The sequence below is a fragment of the Sinocyclocheilus rhinocerous genome, unplaced genomic scaffold, assembly GCF_001515625.1.
Source record: "Sinocyclocheilus rhinocerous isolate Xijiao unplaced genomic scaffold, SAMN03320098_v1.1 scaffold914, whole genome shotgun sequence".
Lineage (NCBI taxonomy): Eukaryota > Metazoa > Chordata > Actinopteri > Cypriniformes > Cyprinidae > Sinocyclocheilus > Sinocyclocheilus rhinocerous.
In genome coordinates, this window is record NW_015629521.1 from 254,321 (window position 1) to 264,237 (window position 9,917).

Sequence of the window (9,917 nt, forward strand, 5' to 3'; positions counted from 1 at the left end):
CTCTCTCTCTCTCTCTCTCTCTCTCTCTGTCTCTGTGTCTCTGCATGTCTTTGATCACAGGTTTGGAAAAAGGCAGCTGTCGAGCTGCTCCCTCCTACAGAGCAGAACAAACGCTATATTCATCTGCCCCTGAAACTCCCCCGAGCGACTTCAGGACAGACGGGGGGGAGCGCAATAATATCATTAATGCAGCTGGACGCAGACACGCACGCCGTCTGATCCGATCCACTGTCAGTTCTTACAATGTGGCAGATCTGCGGTGTCCTGATCGCCTGGGCTCTGCTGCTCATACTGCATGTGCGAGCTCAGACTCCAAACAGGTAAGTTTCTTCTTCAGTCATGAATGATGCCCGCGCACTGAAAACTCATGTATGATCACCCAGCTAGCGGCGCAGCGGACCTCACAAATATATGCGAAAACAAACAGCGTCGTGGTGCATTCATATGAAAGTTTTATAATTCATAATGACCATTTGAGGCTTTATTGTAGAAATGAATGCGGCATCGATGCAGGTATTTATTTTTCTTTCTCTTGTCTAGACAGACCTTCACGTGTGGTGGGAATATCACAGGACAGTCGGGTGTTATTGGTAGTCAGGGTTATCCGGGCGTCTATCCGCCGAATACCAAATGTGTGTGGAGAATTACAGTAAGTATGAAGAGACTCAAACTGATTTATCATGTATTCAGGTAAATGAAATGCGACTGTAAATGACGTTTTGGCTCTAATAGATAAAACCATATGTACATTTTCTGAAAGAAAATCAGTGCCTGGTAAAGAATAGTGTTAAAGTTGATTTAGTTTTAGGCTTTAAATACTGCAGCAAAAATAAAACATGATATGGCGTTGCCATGTTAAGTTAATTAGATTAAAGGGGTCATATGATGCTGCTAAAAAGAACATTATTTTGTGTATTTGGTGTAATGAAATGTGTTTATGCGGTTTAAAGTTAAAAAAACACATTATTTTCCACATACTGTACATTATTGTTTCTCCTCTATGCCCCGCCTTTTTGAAACGCTTCGATTTTTACAAAGCTCATCGGTCTAAAAAGCGAGGTGTGCTCTGATTGGCCAACTATCCCGTGCGTTGTGATTGGCCGAATACCTCAAGCGCGTGACTCTTCCCACATAGTGAGGTAGATATGTGGGGGCGTGTTCGAACGAGCCGTTTTAGGTAGGTGTGGCTAACTCTTAACTTTTATAAAGAATATCTCTTTGGATTTGAGACTTTAGTCTTTGCAACTTTACAGATCTTCTTTATGCACCAAGAGCTTGTAACACTCTAAAGAGAAAGGAAAAAATGAAATCGCATCATATGACCCCTTTAAAGAAAGAAAAAAAAACACCAATCAGAAGTCAGTATGGCAGAATTAACCAATCATCATGCAGATGTAGTGACATCATCGCTGTAGGTTCTTTTCCCGCTGTAGAATATGCATACTTTTTCTACATAAAAAGTCAATTAATTAAATTAAATAAAAAAGTGCCTCATATGAATTTATGTCTTTAATCCACAATCCATCCACTGTTGCCATTTTGCTACTTTTACACTGTTGCTGTGGGTTGTTTTGTAGTCCACGGGTTTGAGCGAAATGCTATTTTGACGCAAGGGAAAACCGCGGAAAAACTGTGATTGGCCTAGTTTTGATTAGCAATAGTCCTTTTACACATTTCCGGGTTTTTCAGCAGCGGAAGTCGTCATATTGGGTTAACTTCGAGAGCAGTGAATGGGAGAGTACCACGAATATATATTTTTTTGCATTCCCATTGGCTCAAATAGCAAAAGAAAATCTCCGCAATAGTGTTTTCACGACTTTCAATCAAAGGAAAAACATTTTGACAGAGACTGATAAGGGCAGTCAAGAGAGAAAGATGACAAATTTACCGTCCCTCCCATAGACGCTGCATTAGAAACACCCTCGCATTAGCGCTAACTACTTTTTCCGTAATTTGATACAAATGTGATATAATAAAAAGTATAGTGTTATAAATGTACATACATTTAAAGAAAATCGAAATATTAAAAAATTTAGAGGATTTACGTTGTTGATGACCGTTAAAATGCGTCATCACAGTCATGTGAAAAGGGTCCGTTTGGGCTGGTTTTGTTTCACAGACCTGGCAACCCTGAATCCATCTGCAGTAAACTTTCAGAGGAAAAAGGTACAAAAGCTGTTACTACTGCTGTACTCTTTCAAACGGTACTGATATGTATGATTTTGGTACTTATATGTACACTTTAGGTACTAGTATGTACCTTTAAGATACCAATATACCCCCTTAGGGGTAAATAAGGTACAGAGTTGTACTTCTTAAAAAATGTACCGCCTCAGCTTGAGACAGCTTTTATACCTTTTTTCTTAAAGTGATATATGTCCAGGAATGTATCCACAGAACACCTGCATTCATAAATAATGTACTTTATCTACAGAACTTCTTCATTGAATACAGTACATGCTGTTAAATGTGTCAGACACAGTGTGAACTGCACATTATTTACTAAGTAAAAAGCTTGAATCTAGACAGACAGATAAAACAGACTTTATCACTAATCAAAGCTTGAATGTGTCTGTATATTAAGTGTTTTAAAGGAACACTCCACTATTTTTAATAATATCATTGCGTAATATCATTGCGCCTGCTGCACCCATGGTGCGGCAGCAAAGTTCCTTGATTATTTCGCCGGAATGAGAGTATAGTTCCTAGTCATATCGGCCTAGAAAATCGCAACTTTTAATTTTCCGTTGGTCTTAGTACACGATGTAACTACAGAAGAGTCAAGTTTTAAATAGGAAAAATATAGAAACTCTTTGGTCTTTTTTGAGCGAGATGCTAACGGTCTAATCAGATTCAATGATCTATGCTAAGCTGCAGCTAAAAGTGCTACCGCCAGACCCGGAGATCGGCTGAATGGATTCGAAAACGGTAAAACTCAACTGTTTAACTCTAGGGGAGTTGGAAAATGAGCCTATTTTCAAAAATAGTGGAGTGTTCCTTTAAGGTGAAATAAGTAAAGTAAATGTATTAGGAATTTGAATACTGCTCTGATTTGCATGTACTGTAATGATGATGCAATAGAAAGTCATGGCAAGAATCAGTATGTGTGTGCTTTTGTTCTGTGTTTGGTTTGGCTGCTGGCCATTACATCCTTGTGGCAACTCCAGACTCATTCTAACTTTTTATTGCATTGCCATCATTGCATATAAGAGACTCAATTGGTGACCTGTCTGACTAAGAGGGTTTTTCCACTTTATTTTAAGAATCTTAATTATGCTGCATAATGTTTTCCGTGTTGCTGCAGTAAAATACATACTATAATGTATTGGAAAAGGAAGTATTTTTTCCATTAATTTTCTCTTTTCTAAGCCATGAACCAAACCAACCAGCCCAGATATGAATCACAACATTACAGACTTAGTCATTTGAAAAATACAAAGAAATCTAAAAAAGGGGCATTTGAAGAAAAGCTATTTGAAGAAAAATTGTAATCATAATTTATGCCGTGGTCACACTAGAAAATACATTTCTATAGACACTGCAAAGGTCATAATAGGATGTCAAACACTACAGTGCAATTTTTAAAAACATAATTCAACATAATAATCCAAAATGTTAACATTTTGCAATGCTGCAATCCTGCAGATTTAAAATTTGTGTACTTTTAATTCAGCTAGTTGGTCACGCCGTGACATATCTTCTATTAGTCACACTTCTTCGTTTCCTGTCTGCGAATGACGTAATCAAATCAGAAATGTCAGTAAAATATAAATGGACAACTATAAAGTCTGTCAGATGTTGGGTCTCAGTGTGACATCTGTTTCTTGCAGGTTCCAGAGGGCAAAGTGGTCGTCCTCTCATTTCGTTTTCTCGACTTAGAGAGTGACAACCTGTGCCGCTACGATTATGTGGATGTTTATAGTGGCCATGCCAATGGACAGCGTCTTGGCCGCTTCTGTGGGACATTCAGGCCAGGAGCCCTTGTTTCTACGAGCAACAAGATGCTTGTACAAATGGTATCTGATGCCAATACAGCTGGCAACGGCTTCCTGGCTGTGTACTCTGCTGCCAACCCAAATGAGCGAGGTAAGAACATCATAAAAATGGACCATAAAATTGGCAGATAATAAGACTGACTTGATCTGTTCAACTCTGCAGAGCCAAAGGAGTTTAGTAGATGTTTTAAGGTGTTTAAGACGTTTAAAGATGAACAGTTTCTTCACTTTTTTTTTCTGAAAAGGCAATGGATTAAACCGTCATACCACCTTTCCCTTACTTGCATCCAAAATAATCCATGTTTCCATCCATAAATTCAGGTATTATTACATGTTTAAGAGGGCAAAGGTCGACTTTAATCAGCATTTAAGAGCTATCTGACAGCTCATAAAGAAGACAGAGTTCAAGAAAATGCAGGGGGAAGAGAAATGAATCTTTGAGACAAACAGTTTCCGTTTAGTAAATCACTGAAAGATTCATACAAAAGGAAGAAGAGCCTGGTTTTAATTTCACTAGTTAAACACAAAGGGATTTTCTCTGCAGGGTCTGACAGTTGATTTAGACTACTCTGTTGGAGCTGGGAGCTGGAGATAATTGCAGTGTATTTTGTGGCATGATGTGGAATTTCTCAAAGACGGTTTTCCAGTGATTCAGTGATTGGTCAGACCCCCAGAGGCCGTCTTGCTTACCGAGTAACTGTATAAGCGATGAGACGTCTGCTTGGCCAGAGAAGGACAGCTGGAATTTTAATGATTTAGATTGTGTCTCTGTTTTTTGTACATCGGTAGTTGACAGACAATGGAATGGAATACCAGTTGTGTGCTGGTAACAATGGAAGCTTGCAGTCATCATCACATCATGATGTTATCAGGTTTAGGTTTTGTGGAAGAGCTATGTCCGTGGTTGGTTTGGTTACCATTATGTGTGAATCTAACGAAAGAAAAAAAGGTTAAATTTTCGCATTTCACCTTAAATGTATAATAATTATAATAATAATAAAAATTTTACTTTTATGTAATTAAATTATATAATTAAATTAAATTAAATTATATAATTATTTCATATATATTATATAATTAAATGAATAATTAAATAAATTCTAATTTTCATTGAGAACCACTACTTTCAGGACCACTAATATTTTCAACATTATTTTCACATTAATTTCATGACAATTAAAGGACAGTTCACCGATTTTTTTACCAGCTTTGTACTTGGTAGTATGTGTAAATGGACAATGTGTATTCTTTCTCTGTGTTACCTGCATCCAGATATCCTTGTTTATTTGTCAACAAAAATTCATAATTTGACCTCTGCCGATTTTGGCAGCTTTTGACAGCTCCAGGGCTTTTGTTAAATTTACTGATTCAACAAAATTACATTTACGAACTTCCGCAATTTTTCCTCATTGAATTACATTATATTCATTCATTCTCATTTGACTTTCATACAACTAATTACCGTAATTTGGTGATTTGTACTGTATTAAAATTTCATTAAAATTTGTAATTAAAATTAATGTGTATATATATATATATATATATATCTTGGCTTCTATCGAAATCCTCCGACATTCTTCTTTACAAATCCTCGTTTTGTACTTCTAATTAGTGACCGTTGTTTTGCTTTGATCTCTCCACTGCGTTTCCGTGTGCGTCACTTCTGAGCAGCGCATGCGCAAAGCCAAACTCATACGTCATTCCCCCGGAACTGCTTCTGTTTACAACAGTGAGCGCAAGCTAGATTCAAGTGATTATTACGTTTTGAATATGGATATTTTTCTTACAAAAACGCATCGATTCGCTACAGAAGACCTTTGTTCACCCCCCAGAGCCGTGTGAGACACTTTTTTTATGGATGGGCGCTTTTTATTTCAGGTCTTTTGGACTGAAGCAATGCAACACCCGCTGACGGAAATGGTTTTTAATATAACTCCGACTGGATTCGTCTGAAAGAAGAAAGTCATATACACCTAGGATGCCTTGGGGGAGAGTAAAACGCAGCCTAATTTTCATTTTTGGGTGCACTAACCCTTTAAGTCTGGAACTGCACATGATATTCCTTCCTGCTGCATGTTTAAAACAAGTCTGCAAACTCTCATAATGACAAGACTGTTGGGAAGGACATTTTAAAGCCGGCTGAATATGATGCTGTGCAATTATCTCATGCATTCCTTTTAATTAGGGGTGAGCGACCTCACGCTGGATGCTCAGTCTGTGTTTAGAGTTTAAAAGAGGAAACATTTCGTAAACTTCTGTCTGGATGGATGTTTACAGGGGATCAGTACTGTGGTGGGAGATTAATGAAGCCGTCAGGAACCTTCAAGACCCCCAACTGGCCAGAGAAAGACTATCCTGCTGGAGTCACATGTTCTTGGCATATAGTAGCACCAAAGAACCAGGTGGACTCATTCATACATTTGCTTATTACAGTTTCAATTAAATCTTTAATGTATTGTTTATCTTTAACTTGAATACAGACAGAAATAATACTTCAGAATTTGTTTGTTTACAGATTATAGAGGTGAAATTTGAGAAATTTGATGTGGAGAGGGACAACTACTGTCGTTATGATTATGTAGCAATTTTTAATGGTGGAGAAATCAACGATGCGAAAAGAATTGGGAAATACTGTGGTGACAGCCCACCAGCGTATGTATCATATAAGTCGTATTAAATCAGTCCTTTGCTCTATTTTCAAAATATCAACATGTAGCTGTTAGAAGTACTTCTTTATGTGTGTTTTACATTTATGTATCTCTCTCCTTTAGACCCGTGTTCTCAGAGGGGAATCAGCTCTTCATTCAGTTCCTCTCAGATCTCAGTTTAACAGCGGATGGCTTTATTGGTCATTACAAATTTAGACCCAAGAAGTTTCCCTCCACAACCATTCCACCAACCACGACAGCACCACCCACTACCACCAGACCTATACGTAAGTACATCCACAAAACCTGCTGCTGAGGGCAATTCTCCCTAATCATACTGTATGTAGTTGGTGACCTTAAAGGGATAGTTCACCCAAAAATGAAAATTTTATGTTTATCTGCTTACCCCCAACATTACAGGGGTTGCCTTAGGGTTAAAAGTCAATGACTACTCATTAAACATCCCTATTGAAATGCCAGATTCAGCATCCCCAACTTGAATGCTACCATGTTTGATGTCCTGTGAAATTGTATTTATTTATTTATTTATTTTCTTTCTCTTTTTTTTTTTTCATATTCTGTTTTTTTGTAGCTTTAATTTTTCTGGATTCCCTTTTTTTTAATGGTTAAATCAAATTTTAGTAACAATTAAATTTGTATATATTTTTAATTATTTATTTATTTTCTCTTTTTTTCCATATTCTGTTTTTTGTAGTCTTAATTTTTCTGCATTCCCTTTTTCCGTTTGAATTGTTATAAATTTTGTTTTAATGGTTAAATCAAATGTTAGTAATTGAAAAGTGTCTAATTAATTAAAATAATGAAACTTACAATATGATTTAACACCAATTTATTAAAAGTTGAACAAACATTAAATTTTTATAAATTAGAAGTTTTGTTTCTAACACATAAAATGTAAATCATTTCTAAAATATATTTATTTTTAAAATGTAATGTTTTTTTCCCCAAATTCTAAATCATTTTCTGTTTTGTTTTTTTTTGTCATCTTTTCCATTTTAATGGTTTATTTAAAGTTTAATAATGAAAATGCATGTCTAATCAATTGAATTAATAAAACTTTAACAAATATTTTTTTATATTTTGTTATTATTTATTTATTTATTTCCGATAATTAGGCCCTGTGAAACGTTTTATCATCAAATCACCAATCATCATGTGACACAGAATACTGGAGTAATGATGCTGAAAATAAGAATAAATTACAATTTGAAGTAGAACTAGAAAAGTAATAATAGTTCACAATATTGCAGTTTTACTCTATTTTTGATAATACAAATGCAGCCTTGGTAAGCAAAAAGACTTACTTCAGAAACATTTAGAAATCTTACCAACCCCAAACTTTTGTAAACTAAATATATATTTCTAGAAATTACCAACGGGACAAAATCTAAAATGATTTTTAAAAGGTGTTAAATGGAGCTGGAAGTACAACACTGCTACAGTATAACTGGATTTGATTAGCCAAATGATTTAATGACCCAAAATATTTATCAAATTATTAGTTTGCTGTCCATGCGTGGTAACCTAAGCAGACAAGCCTTTGGCATATATACTGGTATTATTATGTGAGATTTAATTGGTTCATATTGTTTGGTCCATTGAATTATTTATTTATTTTAATAAATACATATGTAAATGACAGAGAGGAATTTCAGGCAATTGTACATCCATTTCTTCTTTGATGTCAGCTTTATCCAATTTCTGAAGCTTTTTGCACGCACATACTAAAAGATAAGCTCTGCTGGCTCAGAGTCAGTAAGCTACAGTAAAACAACTTTTTGAAGTCTTTTTTGATATCTCTGCTCTCCTCTCCAGCTTTGAAGTACTCTGCAGCGCTGTGTCAACAGAAATGCAAACGGAAGGGAACCCCTGAGAGCCACTACTGTTCCAGCAACTTTGGTAAGAGAAGCCCTCTGCAGTTGATACTAACTTTTTTTGCTGACACATGAAGACCCACACACACACACGTGCAAAGTGAGGTGGGTCCTTGTGGGTGGGGGGGCAACAGAGTAAGTGGAAACAAGTACAGATTGTTCACATTTTGTCTATAATCTAAGTGCATGTGTTTTTCAGCATGCTATCTTTGGCCTGCTGGTTTGTGTCAGTGTTTCAAAAGATTCCTTGAGCATTTTTTGCCATCAGCACAGTGGATTTGTGTGTAGGATACAGTGCTCTTGTGTAAATAGACTGCAGTGGACTGTGGGTAAACTGTTGGTAAATGGGAGTGTTGATTCAGTGGAGCTCTTTGGCCGCAGTCGCTGCCCCTGGAACAGGTCTGCAATGTTCATGTCCAGGAGCGAGCAGATATTTCATTCTGATTTCTGCTGTTTCCTTGGATTTGCATACAGGGAAAACATGTGGTCAGCGGAGAGCAGAGTCACATTGAGAAACAAGATCTGAATGTGAACGAAGGTGGAAAGTTACAAGCACATCCTGTCAAATTTGTATAATCACACACTTTATGTACCAACAAATGAATAAACGCAAGTTTAGGATGTCAGATTGAAAACACATGTAGAGTACACATTAGCCATATTTAACATTTCCCAAATTTACCATTTCATGTATTTATTTCATTTCCCCAAATTTACAAAATGGGTGGGGGGGCAACAGAGTAAGTGGAAACAAGTACAGATTGTTCACATTTTGTCTATAATCTAAGTGCATGTTTTTTTCAGCATGCTATCTTTGGCCTGCTGGTTTGTGTCAGTGTTTCAAAAGATTCCTTGAGCATTTTTTGCCATCAGCACAGTGGATTTGTGTGTAGGATACAGTGCTCTTGTGTAAATAGACTGCAGTGGACTGTGGGTAAACTGTTGGTAAATGGGAGTGTTGATTCAGTGGAGCTCTTTGGCCGCTGCCCCTGGAACAGGTCTGCAATGTTCATGTCCAGGAGCGAGCAGATATTTCATTCTGATTTCTGCTGTTTCCTTGGATTTGCATATGGGGAAATCCTGTGGTCGGTGGAGAGCAGAGTCACATTAAGAAACAAGAACTGAATGTGAACGATGGTGGAAAATTACATGCACATTAAGTCAAATTTGTATAATCACACACTTTATGCACCATCCAACCTTGCAGAAATGAATAAACACAAGTTTAGGATGTCAGGATCAGTGTTGGGCAGTAACGCATTACTTAGTAACGCGTTACTGTAATTTGATTACTTTTTTAGTAACGGAGTAATTTAACGCGTTATAATTTTCAAAATAGTAATTAGAGTATAGTTACAAGCCGAGGTCTCTATACGTTA

The 9,917-nt window shown here is 36.7% G+C and overlaps 1 protein-coding gene across 1 annotated transcript in view; it reads left to right on the forward strand.

Moving 5' to 3' along the window:
* The first annotated feature begins 52 nt into the window (after window positions 1-52).
* Window positions 53-9,917, forward strand: part of pcolce2b (procollagen C-endopeptidase enhancer 2b) — a 13,386-nt gene continuing 3,521 nt past the window's right edge. The window contains exons 1-7 of the mRNA XM_016551152.1: window positions 53-320; window positions 541-649; window positions 3,831-4,086; window positions 6,273-6,397; window positions 6,511-6,647; window positions 6,767-6,930; window positions 8,480-8,563. Of these exons, the coding sequence (XP_016406638.1) occupies window positions 244-320; window positions 541-649; window positions 3,831-4,086; window positions 6,273-6,397; window positions 6,511-6,647; window positions 6,767-6,930; window positions 8,480-8,563 (952 nt within the window). The 5' untranslated portion in view covers window positions 53-243. The remainder of the gene's footprint in view (window positions 321-540; window positions 650-3,830; window positions 4,087-6,272; window positions 6,398-6,510; window positions 6,648-6,766; window positions 6,931-8,479; window positions 8,564-9,917) is intronic.